General features: G+C 50.8%; 1 protein-coding gene across 5 annotated transcripts in view; it reads left to right on the forward strand.

Annotated features, from left to right (window-relative positions):
• RPTOR (regulatory associated protein of MTOR complex 1) overlaps positions 1–17,716 on the forward strand; it is a 98,168-nt gene that overhangs the window by 38,796 nt on the left and 41,656 nt on the right. For all 5 annotated transcript variants that reach the window (XR_014949279.1, XM_085556593.1, XM_085556591.1 and 2 more), the window contains exons 8-15: positions 1,140–1,240; positions 2,147–2,291; positions 8,381–8,456; positions 10,667–10,768; positions 13,834–13,917; positions 14,908–15,018; positions 16,806–16,880; positions 17,376–17,441. Coding sequence is in view for 4 of the 5 variants with exons in the window: in XM_085556593.1 (XP_085412719.1) it covers positions 1,140–1,240; positions 2,147–2,291; positions 8,381–8,456; positions 10,667–10,768; positions 13,834–13,917; positions 14,908–15,018; positions 16,806–16,880; positions 17,376–17,441 (760 nt within the window). In the remaining variant the exon portion in view is untranslated. The remainder of the gene's footprint in view (positions 1–1,139; positions 1,241–2,146; positions 2,292–8,380; positions 8,457–10,666; positions 10,769–13,833; positions 13,918–14,907; positions 15,019–16,805; positions 16,881–17,375; positions 17,442–17,716) is intronic.

A 17,716-nucleotide genomic window follows, 5' to 3' on the forward strand; every position in this document is an offset into this window, starting at 1 on the left:
CTGGGTGCTCCTGGCCCTGGTGTCAGGGGCTGCTGTGCCTCAGTTTCCCTCTGCTCTCACTCTGCTGGGCTGTGCTGGAGTGGCTCCTTTGTCCCTGCTGTCAGGGGGGCTCAGGCAGGGCAGGCACAGCAGTTGTGAGTGCAGAGTGAGGAGGCTGCTCCCAGGGATGGTTTTCATGGCAACGCTGTGCTCACATCCTCGCTCTGCAGCGCAGCCTCCCAGCCTTTCTCCTCCTCAGAGCTTGCCCAGGTTTCCCAGCCTGGCCATGGCACACGTGGATCAGCCCTGGGGTTTGGAGCTGGGCACCTCTCTGAGCACAGGAGCTCTGTGGGTCCTGTCTGAGCAGCTCTGGCCAGGCCAGCAGGTTTCACAGGGAACCTTTGAGGCTGGAAGAGACCTCTGAGCTGTGCCTGATTCCCACCTTGTCCCCAGCCCAGAGCTCTGAGTGTCACCTCCAGCCCTTCCTTGGGCACCTCCAGGGATGGGCACTCCAAACCTCCCTGGGCAGCCCCTGCCAAGGCCTGGGCACCCTTTCCATGGGGAAATTCCTCCTGGAGACTAAAGCCTGCTGTGAAAGTTGCCATCACATGCTGCAAGGCGAGTGTCTGGCTTGCTGGGGAGGCTCAGCAAGGATCCCCTTGGTTCCCAGGAAAGCCCCTCTGGCTTGGGGAGCTGAGCTCTGCTGCAGAGGGTGTTGTGCAATGCAAATATTGACAGGGAATCCTCAGCAGAGCCTCTGTGGCCTCGTGTTCCCCGTGCTCGCTGCGGGGGATCCATTAGCAAACACTGCTTCAGAGATGTGTACTTTTCCTCTGATACCAAGACAGACAGGAATTTTTCATAAGATGTTAATTTCTAGCTGCTTTAGAACTGTATTTATACATGGAAATGGTGCTGCTGCACATGTCAGAGGAGTGAGTGGCCATGGAAAGGCTCCCTGTGTTGGTGCTGATACTTCTGATATTTAAAAACTTGCCACAGAAAGGCAGTTGGGATAAATTAAGAATAAATCCATGGGATATCTTAGCAGGTTGCTGCACTCTTCTGAAACCTCCTCATCCTGTTGCTGATAGTTTCTCCTGAGGAGAAAGGCAAAATAACAGGGGTCTTATTAAGGGTTTTATTTCCCCCACTTGTAGGATTCCTGGGAGGCTGAACGACAGGAGAACTCCCCTGGGGGAGCTGAACTGGATCTTCACAGCCATCACAGACACCATTGCCTGGAACGTCCTGCCCAGAGGTGAGGCTGGGGCAGGGCAGGGGGATGGGGAGTCAGATCCATGAGATGCTGAAATGAGGAGAAAATTAAACCCTGAAACTGGAAGAACAGAATAGGATGGAGCTGAAAGCTAGTTTGTTTTTTATTTGTTCTTTCTTAGCAGAGCATTGCAGAGATCTGATCATTAGAACCCATAAAGGGTTTTTCTGTGCTAACACAATTGTCATAGCTTGAATAATTCTCTTTCTTACTGTATTTGTACAGAGCAATCAGTTTTCTTCCAGCCTTGGTTAGTAGCATGAATAAAGGCTTATTTTCCCCTCTTTGCTGGTGAGGCAGTTTTGTTTCCCATGAGTAACTTCATCCCTCATTTTTCTACCCCTGTTGTGCTCTGAATTGGTACTTCTGGAGCACAAGCAGCCAAATTTGTAAACAGTTCTCCAGCCCAGCTCTTCCTAATGCTCACACAGCATCAATTCTTCTCTGCCCTGTAGAAGAGAGCACATTTGCTATCTTTTAGGATTCATTTTGGCTTCTCATGAGCACATCACACTGCCAGTTAACAGATGGATAGTTCTTGATTAAACAGTACACAGAGGTCCTGTTCTCCCTCCATAATTTTCCAAAAACTTAGTCAGGATGAGCTGAAATGAGACACCAAAAGGGAGGTTTGATCCAGAAAAGGCAAAAAAGAGCCCAAGGTAGAAAGTGTTTAACTGTGTTAAGGTAGAATGGAGCAGCCATGGTGTCTGAGGGAGCTCTGCAGGCAGAATTTCCCTTTCCTGGTTGTCATCACGTCCCTGCAGAGCTGCTAGGAATTCCTCGTCAGTGGAACAAAATGTTAACATGGTTTTATATCCTAAATCCTTTTCACAATACCTGAGGTGCTGAAACGTGCCCGTGGTGACTCCTGCAATGTCTTGGCAGATCTTTTCCAGAAGCTCTTCCGGCAGGACCTGCTGGTGGCCAGCTTGTTCCGGAACTTTCTGCTGGCAGAGAGGATCATGAGGTCCTACAACTGCACCCCCGTCAGCAGCCCCCGGCTGCCCCCCACCTACATGCACGCCATGTGGTGAGTGCTGGGAGCCCCAGGGCTGCCATGCTGGGTCCCCTGGGCTGCTGGGACTTCCCTGGGTCCCTGGAGGTGTCCCCAGGGGTCTGCAGCACCCTGGGATGGTGGCAGTGTCCCTGCCCTTGGTGGGGGTGGTGATGCTTTAGGGTCCCCTCCAGCCCCAGCCGTGCCACGGTTCCATGGAATCTGTGCAGAGCTTCCCTGCTCCAGTCAGTGGATCAGAATGGAACAGCTTGTGGCAGCCTAAAGCCCATCCCCAAAGCTGCTTCTGCTCTGGGCACTCACAATTTTCCTGTAATTCTGTGGTGCAGCAGCTCCACATCAGCCCTGGCACCTTTCACTCCAAATACCAGAGAAATGGGTCATCTGCTGCCTTTGTTTTCCCAGGGCAAAGCTGCTTCCCAGGGATTTTGTGGAGTGGGGAAAGATCCTTAACTTGTGTTGCTGAAGTAGAAGAAATTCCTGCCGTAGAGTTCCTCTACTTTTACTGTCGCTTTTAAGATGATTAATGGCAATGGAGGGGGAACAGTTATCAAAAAGCTCTTAAATGCAGTTCTGCCTATCAAACCAATGTCCCACGAACAATTATAGTAAAAAAATAATAATAACAGTAATAACAAAAATTCTGGCTTTTATTTTCTTGCTCACTGTGATTAATAGAGCAGCAGCAAATGAGGCCAAGTACAGAGGGGGGCAGTGACACTGAGGGGGCTCCTGGGGGACAGAACAGAGCCTTGCCAAAGGCTGAGGGAGTGACAGGTAAAGGCAGCTGAGGGGGCTCAGCCTGCCTGCATTTCCAGGAGCTTTTTAATGGGTTTGCTCCATAAAAATGTGGAGGAAGGTGAACGTAGAGGGTGATGATGAATGAGTGTAGCACTGACAGCAGCACTGATGAGCTCAGATTCTCAGAGCAGCCTGGGACAGTGGGAGCATCAGCTGAGCTTTAAGGTCCCTTCCAACCCAAACATTCTATGATTCCATGGCATGGTTTCTGCAGGCATAGGGGCCAGGCTGGCAACAGGGAGGCCCAGGAGCCTTTGCATGTGCAGGCAAACAATGAGGAGGCATTTGCTGGTCCCACAAAGCTGCTTTAATTATTGAAAATCCTGGAGGAAACTGGGGAGCCTTTGGCTGGAGCTGCCAGCAGCTGAACATTCTGAGTGCTGGGACATGGCAAACAGTGACCCTGAGTGCTTTGGATCAGCAGCTTCTGAGGAAAACTGCTTTGGGCATTTGTGAATGGGATGATCTGTTCTGTCAGTGTCACCCAGGGCTGGGACACTTGTCAGGGCAGAGCTGGAAAAGCCACCCGTGGTGACTCTGAGCTGCTGCTGGCCATGGCAGAGCTCCAGACATCAGCTGCACTTTGCAAGTGCAGGAGGGTAGGACACGGTGTTGCAAGAGCTTCAGAATTAAACAAGTAAATTTCTGGAGTTATTTATGGCTTGTTTTTTTGCCAGCATATTAAAAATCTATATTTTCTGTTCCTTACAGGGACATTATTCATTCTTATTGCCAGCCTATTAAAAGCCTGTGTTTCTGGTTTCCTATGGGAATGTGACCTGGAGTTGGTGCTGCCATCCCTGGGTTGAGCCACAGGAATGAAACTGGGAACTCCTGGATCCCACTTTTTATCCCTCTCAGACTCACATGGCAGTACAACGGGGTCTAGAAACACATTTTCTGTGCTCATATTGTGGTTCTGGAGCAGAGTGGTGCTGGAAATTTCTTTGGGAAGCTGCAGGATGGTGCTGGAGACACCTTTGTGAAGCCCCTCAAAGCACAGCACCTTTGCTGCTGCTTTTTAGGATATACCAGAAGAAATTCCATAAGAACAGGCACACAAGGAGATCTTTTCCATGTGAATCCTAAACATTGGTGAGGTAGAGAGCAAGGGAGCAGGGAATTGACACACTTTATTCAGTGCCCTCCAAAAAACGTGCAGTTTGCAGCAAATCCAGCAAAGGGGAAAATTCCACTTTTGTCCGAGGTGGCTCAGTGGTTATTAGAAACTTTTAGTAATGACAGATTTAGAAACTAATTTAGGGCTCGTTTAAATTTTTTCTAAAAATAATTACTTGTCTGTCACCTTTCACTCAGGAATTTCTAATGGATGCCTTTTCTGAAACCTGCAGACCCATTTTCCAGTTCGGATGAGCTGGGTGATGAGATAAGGGCAGGGGATTTGGCCACAGCATGCTGGAAAGGATGAAACTCCAGCCAGGGGGTTGTGGGGCTCCTGTGGAACCAAGGTCTGTGGCTCTGGCTGACCCAGCTGAGTTTTCTGATGGGTGATTTATGCAGACTTTTCCCAGATTTTTGATCCCCAGGCAGTGTTTTGGGGAGTGAGTCTGGCTGCTGTGGCAAGATCTGCACGTGGTGGGAGCAGCCCTGCAAACAGTCCCTCACCTTGAGCACCAATTTTTGCCTCCTGGATGATTCCCACTGCCCCTTCTGGAGCACAAAATCAACCTGTGCTCTGTCTCCTCTGCTTGCCCCATCTCTGCTGTGGAGAGTTCCCCAGGCCACACTGGGCTGCCTCTGAGCTGGGATCTGGCACAGGTGTAACACAAGTGCTGAGGCTGCTGGAGGTAGGAGCTGCTCTGCCTTTTTTAAAACTTAACCTTTCAAGTTGGTGTTCTGGCCAATTCCTTTGGGAGATTACAGTATTTTACAGATTTTAGCTGGAACTTGAAGAAAAGTGAGAATTTCCATTTTTTGAGGGGATATTTAACCCAGGAGCTGTCAGTCTTCTCCCTTCACCAAGCAGGGAAATGTGGTTTGGAGTCAAGAGAGCTGATCTCTGTGGCCGTGCCCCTTGGAGAGGATCTGACAGGTTATTTCTGGCTTTCCTACTTTTATTGGCTTGCTGAGTTCTGCCTGCTCAGCCCCTTCCCCTGGGGCAGGGGCTGTCTGTGTCTGTGTGGTGCCTCTCTCTGCAAGGTCTTGGTTGCTGCAGGCAGTGCTCTAATGCAGGATTAATATTAACATTAATATTAATATCCATTGATTGGCTGTGCTGTTCAGCTGCGAGTGGCTCTGTCTATTGTGCCTGAGCACAGAGCTCTGTCAGCACCTTGATCTCTGCTGTGATGGATTAGGGTTTGTGCATTACTGCTGGTGCCAGCTGCTTTTATTCACGGCCTCTGAAAAGACCTCATAATGTGTTTGGAAATATTTCCTAACACAGGTCATATATTAAACCCCAAGAGCCTTAATTATGCTTTGGAAGAGCTACAACCCATCCCTAATAGAAACACTGTGGTGTGTTTGCAGGCCATGAAATTTGGGTTGAAAGGAGTCATAATGTACTGGAAATACAGGGAGCTGGAGATTGGGGCTGGAAACAAAACCATAATGCAGCAAGGCAATTCCAGGTGGAGCAGCACAGGAGGGTGCAGGATGGATCAGGGCTGCCCAGCCATCCCTCGGGGAAATGAGGCTGCTGGAGCTGCACCCAAGCACTCAGGGGCTCTGCAAGAAGAAAGTGATTGTTTGAAGAGGTATTTGGAGCTGTTTGACGTTTGAAGGATTAGATTAGGTCAGATTACACAGTAACCAGATATTTTTTGTGTCTATGTGTTAGTCTTACCATCTCCAAGTCCCATTATCGGACTAGGCGACTTTGCTGTGGGACAGAAATAGCAAAGCCTGTGCCCTAACTTGTGGCTGGAGCAGGGGGACGTGCTGGGAGAAGAAAAGGATTTCAGACTTTGTCACATATTCATAGCAATAACTAGTTTTTAAAAATAGCTGTGTCTGAGCAGCTTCCCAACTGTGCCCTAAAGCAGCTTAGGGAGGTGACAGAGTGGCTGCCACACAGGTGGGCTGGGGCTGGCATCTGGGGATGTGCTCACACAGGGCATGGCTGGCACTGGACTGCCAGAGCTAATGGGGAATGTCTTGGCCAACAGACCCCAGGGGCTGGGAAATATTTAGTGGCCCCAGAAATGAGGTTCAGAAGGAGGAGCTGCCCCAGGACTGAGCGGGGGCTTCAGCCTCCCTCCAGCTGCTCCTCCAGGCAGGGACACTCCTGTTCCTGTACCTGTGTGGTGCCAGGTAATACCCACTACTCCCAGGGGGAAAGAGAGCATTGAAAGATGTCAAGAATACATTTTTTTTTAAAAAGGACAGAGTTAAAAGCATTAGACATTGAGTCAGCCCCAGAAATTTGAGTGTAAGAAAATCAGCCTCCACGAGCTGCCAGCTAATGGGTACCCGTGGGTGCAGACAGACAGGCTCTAACTGGGCTGAGTTTCTGCTCTCTCAGTGGTTCTGGGGGCTTCCACTGCCTGGCACTTCGTGGGTTTGGGCAATAAACCAGTCCCTGAGCAGGGCTGGGACTCTGCCTTCTGTTCTTTGCTTGAAGTCCAAACTTTGCAGCACCTCTGGGAAGCAAAGAGGCAGCTGATGAGTTTGTGTTAAATTATTAAACATTCAGATAGTCCTGGTGTAGTGAAAGGGTATTGGGCTGAGGGGGGGTTCCCTCCACAGACCATTCCTTTTGTGGTGCTGTCTTGGCTTTGGGATAAAGAAAATCCCTTTTTTAAACTTCCTGTCAGTCTTCCTGCTAAGGAGAGCTTTTAACTTTGTGCAATTAGTTCAAGGTAATATTAAAAAATAATCCTCTTTAACACCTTCTTTCATAGCATAACTCAGCTGAAGTCCTGGGGTGTTTCACAGGGTTGTCACCCTGTGGATACATCACTGTATCACCCTGTCAGGGTGGAGGGCCTGGAGTTATGGGAATAGAGCAGTGAGGAGGGAGGGAAGAAAGATGTTGAGCCCTTTGTGTCCCAAATGCAGTGAACACAAATCTTGCAGAGCATTTTGCAGGCAGCAGTCTCTGCTGAGGGGGTGCACTGATCTCTGGCTTGGCTTTCATAAATCACTGGTGGGATGCAGCTCCTCCCATCCTGGGTCCCTGCTGCTCCCAGATTTATCTCTTGTTTGTGTGATGGGATTTCGGCAGCACATCCATGGTGTGCCCACCTTTCCCGTTCCCTTTGGGATATTAAAGCTGTCAATCACTGCTCCTCCTCCTCCCAGCCATCACTGTCACCAGCACTGTGACAGTGTTTTCCCTGCTCTCCCTCTCCCCACCCTCCAGGGTTTATTCCTTTCCCATTCATTTGTGGCTTGGTTTGAATCTTGTATTTATTTTAACACGAGTTTAATGCCATTGTCTGTTCAGCCAGCACAGTGAGTTACCTGTGTGTAACCTGTGTGTAACCCCAAGGCTCTAAGGAGGGAGCAGCTGCTGCAGTGATTGGAAGTAGAGGAGTTTTACTTAGGTTGCTGATGTCCTATTGGCTGGAGGATTTGTGTTTTCCACAGACACAGCAGAAGCAGCATTTTGGGTGGTTTGGAAAGGCTGGAGAATCGTTTCAGGGCTGCTTTGGAATGGTTGGAGAAGCATTTGAAGTATTTGGCTTGAGCAGAGCCTCTTCCACAGCTGACATTAATGAACAGCCCTTGGTTGTGGAGAGCAGGAAGGTTAAGGTTTCATGTTGGTGGTTTTTGTTTTGGAAGGCTGAGAAGGTTGGCAGAGGTTTGAATGGTTTGGGTGACGTTGGCTCCGGTGGTTTCCAACAGCCTGTCTTTAGAAGCGTCAAAAAGAGATTTCATTTTAATCTACTCAAATCTCTTTTAAAATTTTTTGTTTGTTCTTTCTGATAACACTTAAACCCTTTGAGAGCTGACCTCGCAGGGCTGCTTTGGGCATTTTTGTAGCAGTATTAGTGCTGCTTATCTAAAATTACTGTGTAGAGCTCAGCATCTTCCCTGTGTGCTGCTGCAGTGAGTGACCCTCAGAATCCTTTTGTGGGCAGCCAAAATCAGAGCAGTTGTCTCTGGTCTCTGAACCATTCTACTTCTGCATAGTAAAACATACCTCAAAGGTCCTGTGGGCTGACATTCTCCAGTGCTGCAGAAATTTCTTTAGGTGTTTTTCCCATTTCTCCCTGGAATCGAGCACTTCTAAGCCAGACAACATTGTCTACATTCCTGGATGGTCAGGATTTCAATTTCCCTTGCTGTTCCTTATGCCAACTTGTAAAGCCTTCTCTTCCCTCTCTCCCTTCTTGCAGGCAAGCCTGGGACCTTGCTGTTGACATTTGCCTCTCCCAGCTACCCACCATCATTGAGGAGGGAACCGCCTTCAGGGTGAGTTGGGGGCTGTCCTGACACGTGGGCCCAGCTCCAGCCATTCTCTGACACCCCGGTTCAGCTCACCACTTCTGCTGGTGCAGTTTGAGGGTTTATGTTTGGGAAAAACTGTAAGTGGCTGGCACAGGGTGCCCAGAGAAGCTGTGGCTGCCCCTGGATCCCTGGAGGCTGGAGCACCCAGGGACAGTGGAAGGTGTCCCTGCCCATGGCAGGGGTGGCACTGGATGGGCTTTAAGGCCCCTTCCAAGCCAAACCAGTCTGGAATTCTGTGATTCTCCCTTAGAGGAACAGACAAAAATCAAGTTTAAGCTCTTCCCTGCTGCATGTTCCAGCCCCCAGGTGGGGTGAGCAGGAAGCTCCTGGCAGTAGAAGCAGTGCCTGAGAACTCAGAATGTTCCACAGCACTCAAACTTGACCAGGTGCTGTTACCCAAAAGGGCCCAACATGCAGCACAGTTTTTGAAATTAAAAGCCTCAATGTGAAAGTTATCTCTTATTAGAGTTCTGTTCAAATTTAAAATAGAGTTTGAGGGTGTGTCCAGAGAGTTCTCTTAAGCTTAGTGTTGTTAATAGGAGTCACTGGGGGGTTTTCTGCTTTATTTAATCTCGGAGAGCAAAAAAGAAAAAATTTTAATATTATATTTAGTTTAAATTCCTTTATTCAGAATGGATTTTTCTTAATATTCCTTTGACATTTCATGATGTGAAACCTTTAAATAATAATTACTGTACAAGCTCATGTCCCTGTTCCACCCTGATGTCTTTCTACTTTTCAGTAGCATTCTTGCAGTTTATTTATATTAATTTCCAAAACTTCCCAAGGTTTTCTGGCTGTAATTACAGGTTGTCTCCAAAGCCCTGAGTGCAGGAGGAGAACTGTGGGCTCCTGCCAGGCTGGGTGTTGATCAGGATGCCCTGAGGCCTTTATCCTCCCACCCCTTGCTTTCCTCACTCTGTGCTCTGCTTTAGAACGTAAAAAATACTATTTTTCTCTCCTGGCTTACGTTCATTTTTACTTTCAGTCTCTAACAATGTCATTGGAGGATTTTTTTATTAGTGTTAACCCTCAGCTGGGCATTCTCTGTCAAGTGAGCTGAAATTCAGGAGATTTCTGAGTGTTTTGGGGTGGGAGGAGGCACAGACTTGCTGGGATCAGACAGGAGGTCAGCGAAGAAGAGTGACCATTCTCAGCTGGAGATCGATTCAGGCTAGGCTGGGAACAATTTACAGGCTGGTTTTCAAGCCTGACAAATGTGGTTTATTGAGGATTTGGGCTGCAATGGAGGCAGGTTGAGCCTCAGTGTGCAGCTGGGGCTGGGAGCTAGAGTACAGCCAGATTCCAGCCTGGGTGGGGGTTGGCTGGTGCTGGCCAGGGAGGCAGGAAAGGGACAGGGGACAGTCCCTGTGGTCACTGTGGCCACTGGCAGCTTGGCAGGGCTGGGGAGCACCCGGGTGAGGCACAGGGACCTGCTGGGGGCTGGCAGTGCAGCCTGCCCTGGGCACAGCCCTGGGCACAGCCTCGGGGCTGGGGGGGTCTCAGCAGCACATCACAAACCTCTCCTGGCTACTCCCAGGTGTTCTTGCCTGCTCGGAGCTGGAAAGCACAGTAACCTGATGGAGGAGGGCCTGGGGGCTCCCGCTGCTCCTGCAGGGATGGGTTTGGGCTGGGTCTCTCTCCCTCCTCCATCCCTTCCCTCCTCCTTCCCCACTGATTTCTGTTTCTCTGTGGATTTCTACCTGGAAGCTGCCGTGTGCTTTGGTCAGTGCATTCTCACCCCGAGTTGGCAGCATATCCTCAGGGTGATGGATGACACGAGGGATTGACTTTCATTGCACCTGGGTTGTGTCTCTGGACAGGGCAGAGGCAGCTCCGAGCGCTGCTGCAGGAGTGAAATGGCCTCTGCAGAGCTGATAAATCCACTGCTGCTCCATCTGCTGCTCTGGGCAGAGCAGCCACGCTTCCCTAAGACCTTCTGTGCTCACTTTTCCTCTTTCTCTGCTCTTTCCTTCTTTTCTTCCCAACACATTTAAAGGAACATGTGTCTGCCCAGCCTTTGGGAAGTTTTTGTGCATGCAGAAAACCCCAAGCTAACATGTATCAGTTACAAACCACGGCTTCAGGGAACAGTGAGATCCATAGGTGTCAGAACTCCTGCCTTCACTCCTTGGTGCTAAAGCCATGCCTGCATTCCCACTTTGCTCCCCCAGCACAGCCCCTTCTTCGCCGAGCAGCTCACGGCCTTCCAGGTGTGGCTGACCATGGGCGTGGAGAACCGCAACCCCCCGGAGCAGCTGCCCATCGTCCTGCAGGTCAGTGCTGGCTCCTGTCCCTGCCAGGGGGGTCCCTGTCCCTGCCAGGGGTGTCCCTGCCTCTCCCTGTCCCTGCCAGGGGTGTCCCTGTCCCTGCCAGGGGTGTCCCTGCCTCTCCCTGTCCCTGCCCGTCCCAGGGGTGTCCCTGCCTCTCCCTGCCCCTGCCATATGTCCATGTCTCCTGCCCCCTCAGCCTCGAGCTGCCACCCCGATGGCCTTTGGGAACATAAATACCAGGGGCTTCTCCAGGATAAATGAGAGCTGGTTGTGTGTTCACCAGACCCACGTGGATGAACCCAAAGTGCTTTTCCTGCCCCATCCCATGGCTCTGGTCCATGTGTGGCTCTGCTGCCACTCTGAGAGCAGCACATCTTCATTGTCCCTCCTCTGACATCTCCTCTGTGTCCCAGCTCTGTCAGGCAGAGACTTTTATCTTCCCATTTTCAGAAAGGGGAAGTTACTGCAGCATAAATTGTTTGGAAATGTATTTTATCCGTCTGGTACAGCCTGGGAAGTGCTCCCTTTAATGTGGGGCTGAAGTCTTGCTGCAGGAACTCACAGCCAGGTCTCTGCAGACCTGCAGGGTGGGGGTTCTGCAGGGACTGCTCAGACGAGGCAGAGGTCTCGTGTTGGAAGGAGAGGAAATCCAGGGGAAGCAGAACTTGGTGTTTCAGGCAGTGTTCTATGGCAGGGCCAGGATTGCAGCTGTCATCTGGAGCCTGCTCTGGCCTCCCCTCCCCTGCAGTTTGTGCTGACAGAAATACAAACCCCAGCCCAGGGACCTGTGGGTAGCACAATTTAAAGCCTTTTTTTTTAAGGAATGTCTCTTGTACAGGGATCTTTGAGGAGACTCCCCTTCCCTGTCAGCTGGGTGTGTGACTGACAGCACCATCCATCTCTGCAAGACCAGATTTTAATTTCCTGAGTCTCCCAAGCCTTGAGAGATGAGGTGGATAAGCAGATGTGTGGTTTGTCTCTGTCACTGCCATGGAAGCAGGCAGGATTTTGCTCCAGCTCCAACTTTGCTGCTTTCCAATGGATTGTTTGGCACCAGCAGGCTCTGCAGAAGCGTGACTGCAGTGGAACTGAGAGGTCACCTGGCAAAGGAACCTGTGTTCCTGCCTGGAGCAAATCCGAGCCGGGACAGCGTAATTGTTGTTATAATTATAGCATATTAATTGTACAGTGGAATAAGATGGGTTGGTAACAGGTCTGAGCATCCTGAGAATCCAAGCCCAGATGATCCAGGGCAGGAAGGGAGGGAGTTTCAGACCCTCTCTGGTCTGTTTTCAGACCCCAGGGAGAGAAGCCATCAGAAAGCAGCAGCACACACAGCCTGGCCAGCCTTGATCCCTGTCAGACTCACTCTGTGGGATCTCCTGTGCACAGATCACTGCAGGCCCTGACCTCATCCTGCCTTTGTGAGGAGCTGCCTGCTAAAATACGGACTGTGACATGTCAGTGATCCCCCTGTGTCCTGGCTCATCCCCAATTTGCATGTGTGGATGTAATTAACTGCCCATTTTCTGCCTGGGAATGGTGAGGGACGCAGCTGGTGACGCAGGGCTGCGTGCGTGGGGTGGCACACGAGCACCTCCGTCATTCCACCAGGAGGAATAATGGAATGAAGGAATAAAGGAACTGCCCCCCATCCTCACCCCAGGCTCTGGAACATGTCTCAGCCTGGGCCCAGGGTGTTGTGCAGATCCAGTGGGGAGCTGGGAGTGGGAAATCCTGCGAGACCAAGGGCTTTGTTTGGGGTGGACAATGGCAAACCAGAGCTTTCCCAGTCAGACACAGAGTGCTCTAGGAGAATGTGCTGTGGGAGGGCGAAGTGAGGAGCTGGGGTTGATCTTCACCCAGACAGCCTTTCCAATTAGTTCCCTTTCTTGGCAGAGTTTGGAGTTCCTTGGTTTCTCTGCAGGCTGCGGGGTCCCAGCTGTGCCACATCTGTGCCTCTTGCCTCTGCCAGCTCCTGTGCTGCCCCAGCCCTGCTCCAGCCTCACCTGCCCTGCTCTCTGCTCCTGCTGTAATCCCAAATAGCTGCCCTTGTTATTCCTGGGCTGGTTGATGGAATAGGCTGGTGCCAACTAGGGCAGGATGACCAAAATCCTTTATCTTATGATCTGTCCTGAGATCTGAGCTCTGATATTCAGAGTGAACCCATAGCAGTAGTTATCACATCCCCCTGCTTTCTTCTGGACTTTTCCTGCACCACCTCAGTATCCAGTACCAGTCATCCGGAGTGTGAGATGTGAGCCAAGTAATTTAGTTATTCTTCAATATTAAACATGAAAAATAATCTAATTTCAATATGCAGCATGCAAACACACTGAGAAGGGGATGGAAATGGGGAGGTAAATCAAGGAGTCTCTTTCCCCAAGATCCACACTGAAGGATGTTCCTCAATTTAAACTGAGGATTAAACGTTGCATTCCAATATCTTACATCTGTTAAGGAGATTAAGAACTGCAAGTCTATCTGTTAATATTTCACACCAGGGTAGGTATAAGCCAGTAAAGCACCACCTCATTAGCGTTGTCAGACTCCATTTTAATGAGATTTTTATTAACGACCAACATGACCTTTTGCTCCCTCTTAAGTGTCTGCTATTGATTTGCCAAGGAAAGCAAAGCCTCTTCCTGTGCTCCTGAGCTGTTGGGAGCAGTGGGAGGCTGGGCTGGCGCTGTCCTTTGGGTCCTGCTGCAGGAGCCACCGCCAGCCGGGCTGGGAAAGGCAGCTGGGATCCTTGGGGATTGCTCCACAAAGAGCATTCCCAGCTGCCAGGCTTTGGCAGTGGCCCTGCAAGCACAGGAGGAGTTTTCCCTGGCCAGTAGCCCCAGAAACCCCAGTAACCCCAGAAACCCCAGTAGCCCCAGAAATTTTAGTAGCCCCAGTAGCCCCAGGAACCCCAGTAGCCCCAGGAACCCCAGTAGCCCCAGAAACCCCAGTAGCCCCAGAAACCCCAGTAGCCCCAGAAACTCCAGTAACCCCAGTAGCCCCAGAAACCCCATTAGCCCCAGTAGCTCCAGAAACCCCAGTAACGCCATCCCTCTGCCCTGCAGGTGCTGCTGAGCCAGGTGCACCGGCTGCGAGCGCTGGATCTGCTGGGGAGGTTCCTGGACCTGGGGCCCTGGGCTGTCAGTCTGGTGCGTGGGGGCTGCACGTGGGCTCCAAGCCTCCCTCCTGCCTCGGCAGGGGTGGTAAATGCAGCTGGTGGCTGAGGGCAGGGAGCTGGGGAGGATCAGCCACACATCTGACAGGTGACCGGGGTGGTGCGCTCGTGTGAGCGCTGTCACACGGGTTTGTGTTTGTCACATCCATCCCCCTGTTCTTCCCAGTACACCAAAGGGAGCTCCTTGCCAATAGTTAAGTGTGAAATAATGCAAGGGACAAACCAGGAGGAAATATCTGGGGCAGGTAAGAAGGTTTGTCATATAAAATAAATAGCCCAAAAAAGCATATGCATTTATTATGTGTTCTTTGAGCTTACTGGCTGCATCATTTTCTTCTCCTTTATCCGTTTGGTGTTTGGATTTTACAAGCTCTTCTGAGCAAGTAGCAGCTGCATTCTGCAGTTTGGAAAGTGGCAGCACAGTGTGGAGCATAAATAAGAATTAAACAGAGGAGCAGTTTAAAGCAGTCCCATAAATGAAGCTGTTTGATGATAAGTGATGAAGATGAAGCACCAGCTGGTTGTGGAGCAGCTCAATGATGGGACTTTGTAGTGGTTTGCTTTACCTCTTCCTGGAGAGACCTGTTAATTTCTAGTGGGAAGGCTGGAATTCCTGAACTTTGTGACGTGTTTAGCTGGGAGAGCCAGCTGAGCTGAGGGAAGTGAGGATATGGAGCATAAAACTGCCCCAGGCTGTGAGGAGAGGAAGCTGGTGCTGGATTAACTCAGGCTCTCCATTGACCAAATGAGTCTGGAAATACCTGGTGCCATTCAAGATTAAAATAACAACAGACAAACACACAGGGATCCCCTCTTTACTGAAAACATGGGAAATTATTTCCTACCAGATTTCTCAGCTGTGCCTGTAAAAATGCTGCATCCTGGGCCCTGCTGGGGGACTCAGCTGCCTTGGGGGGTTTGCTCCCAGGGTTTTACTGACAAGGATTTGTTCTCTCCCTCCCAGGCCCTTTCTGTTGGCATTTTCCCCTATGTGCTGAAGCTCCTGCAGAGCTCAGCCCGTGAGCTGAGACCTCTCCTTGTGTTCATCTGGGCCAAGATCCTGGCAGTGGACAGTGTGAGTATTCCTGCCCCAGCAGGGCACTGCCTCAGCCAGAGCTCTGCTTGCTGGGCTTTCAAATAAATAATGAAGCTGGTAAGTAATTGCAGATAAATTTGTAGAGTTGTATCTCTGACTCAGTGGTTTGTGGGTGCAATTAGTTGAGCACTGTAAAATTATTAGGAGAGGTGCACACATTAATTCAGGCACAATTGCAAGTCCATGTAGACTGTCTGAACTGCTGCGGATGTTGGATCTTTCCTCTTTGGGGTTTATTTTTGTATCTCTCCTGCATTTCAGTATGGAGCATAGCACTGAATTCATGAAGGTTTTCCTTATGTTGATCTAGCACTGTCAGGTTTAGTTTTATAACAATATTTTCATTAACAAGAATTTTCATTAACAAGCCTAAGAGGATTTGGGAAAGCAAAGAAAATGAAAACTATTCATCTTGGAGCTCCTCTGGAAAAGCTCATTTGTGGTGCACCCGAGGCTGGTGCCTCAGCCCCAGGTGTGTGCCAGGGGCTCAGGTGTGACTCCCATGTGGTGTCATGCCCCTCACACCTTTCCTCCCATGCTCTGGCATTGCCTCGTTTGCAGGCTGAGCTTTACAGCAAAACAAAACAAAAAAAAAACTCTCAAATGGTGGGTTTGGGTTTCTTTGTGCTGTTTCACTCACTCATTCCACCAGCACATGGTGGGAGTGGGAGGGAGGAGGGGGAAGTGCTGTGGACGCTGCTGAGGGAGGGAACGGGCAGCAGCTCCTTGCAAACAGAATATTTTCTGTTACTCTGAACTTGCACACCAAGCCTGCAGCATGGCTGGGTCACGCTGTGTTCCTACTCCCAGAGGAGCTGTTTATTCCCTGAGGAGGAGGAGGAGGTGTCAGTGCTGCTGGGTTCCCGTGTGTTCCCTGCTGGGAGGGGCTCAGGGGAGGCTCTGTGACCCTCCCTCCCTCCTGAGCCCCAGGAGCTGGCAGCAGAGGCAGAGCAGCAGGGTGGCCTGGGCAGTCCCTGTGCTGCTGTCCAGGGGCTGGTCCTGCGTGGGGAACACAAAGTGCTGACACTGGAAGGCTCTGAGAGGAGCCTGGGGTGAGCAGGAGTCAGGGAAGCCTCTCTCTTGTAGCTGCAGCCTGGCAACCATCCAGGCCCTCTGCTCCTGGCTCTGCCAAAAGCAGCAGCCTCACTCTCTTCAGCACTAAAATATTTCCTTGCATCTTTGCCTTGCCATCCCCCCCTCCCCTTTCAGCAATTAGTTCCCTCCTTCACCTTCTCCTCTTGATCAAAAATGTATGATTCTGTCCCGTGCCACAGGGAGCTGATGCCAACTCGGGGTTTCCTCTCTTCCATTTTCACTTTCTCCACGTGGATCCTCTCGGAGTGACCCCAGAACATCAGCCTGGAGCCTGGGCTGGTGTGTCAGCAGAGCCCTGAGCTCCCCACTGAGGCCAGCCCAGGAGCCTGCCCTGAATTCCCCAGAGCTCTGCAGCCTGGGCTGGCTCTAGTAGGAGACAGAAATTACTGGGGAGGTTTAATGTGCACAGAGGTGGCTCCTTTGACTCTTCCCCACAGCAGGAGCTCACAGTTCCTGCTGTTTGTGGCACTGTGGGAGTGGCAGAGGCTTCCCTGCCCTGGCCCTTGGGGCTGTCTGGTTTCAGCCCCCAGGAAGGGCTTGAGCTTTATTTGGCTTCTCAAATGAAAACCAGGTGGGAGAAAAATGGTTAAGAAATGAAAGGTTTCTATGTCACTGGAGGGACAAATGTGTGTGTTGTGGTTCTCATTGTGGTTTTCTTGTCTCTTTTTCAGTCGTGCCAGGCTGACCTGGTGAAGGACAATGGGCACAAGTATTTCCTCTCAGTCCTGGCAGATCCTTACATGCCAGTAAGGACAAGTCACATTTATTCAGACTCTAGCATTTGCTTGCCTTGTTTTTGCTGGTGTGCTGCTGTTGGGTGCCTCCCCCTGCAGTGGCACCCGGTGCTGTGCTGGGCAGAGCCCCTGCTGAGCTGTGTGACACAGCAGCCACACAGCCAAGGCTTTACAACTCCTTTGGGGTTCTGAAAGCAGTCTCTGAGGGTGGGAGCTCGGGCTCCAGGATGGCTGCTGGAGCAGGGAATTGCCCCACAGCTTTGGCAATTCTCTCTGCAGCAGCTGGGTTCCCATAAGGGTGTTTGGGGGTCTCCCCAGAACTGCCTGGGAGCTGGGGAAGTGCCTGAGGTGTAACAGGCCTGGTGCCAAGAAAGGGGAAAGAAAGTGGGAATTTTCTCATTCTTTCACCATGGCACAACCTGCTCTGGGGATGATGCCCTGTTTCAGGGTGGGCTGTGGCTCTTCCCTGCCCTGTTCCCAGGTAACCTCAGTCTGTGTTGTTTTCAGGCTGAGCACAGGACAATGACAGCGTTCATCCTGGCCGTGATTGTCAACAACTACAACACTGGGCAGGTGAGTCCCAGCAGCCTTTTCCCTTCATCCTCTCCACCTCTCTCTGCCTCGTGCCTTTGCTTTGGTGCAAGTGCCCTGGCTTGCACTAAGCCCAAAACTGGACTTGGAAACAGAACTGGGATACTGGTTTTTGTTATTTCTGTGTGGATTAAGAGAAGAATTGTCCTGGAGATGTGAGAGACATTCTGTACCCAGCACCTGGCAGTGGGGGACAAGGACAAGGGTCCCTTCACAGCCACTGGCACAGAAAGAGTTCCTGGTGCTGTCCAGTGGGA

This window comes from Lonchura striata, chromosome 18 (assembly GCF_050655825.1).
Source record: "Lonchura striata isolate lonStrDom1 chromosome 18, ASM5065582v1, whole genome shotgun sequence".
Classification (NCBI taxonomy): Eukaryota; Metazoa; Chordata; class Aves; order Passeriformes; family Estrildidae; genus Lonchura; species Lonchura striata.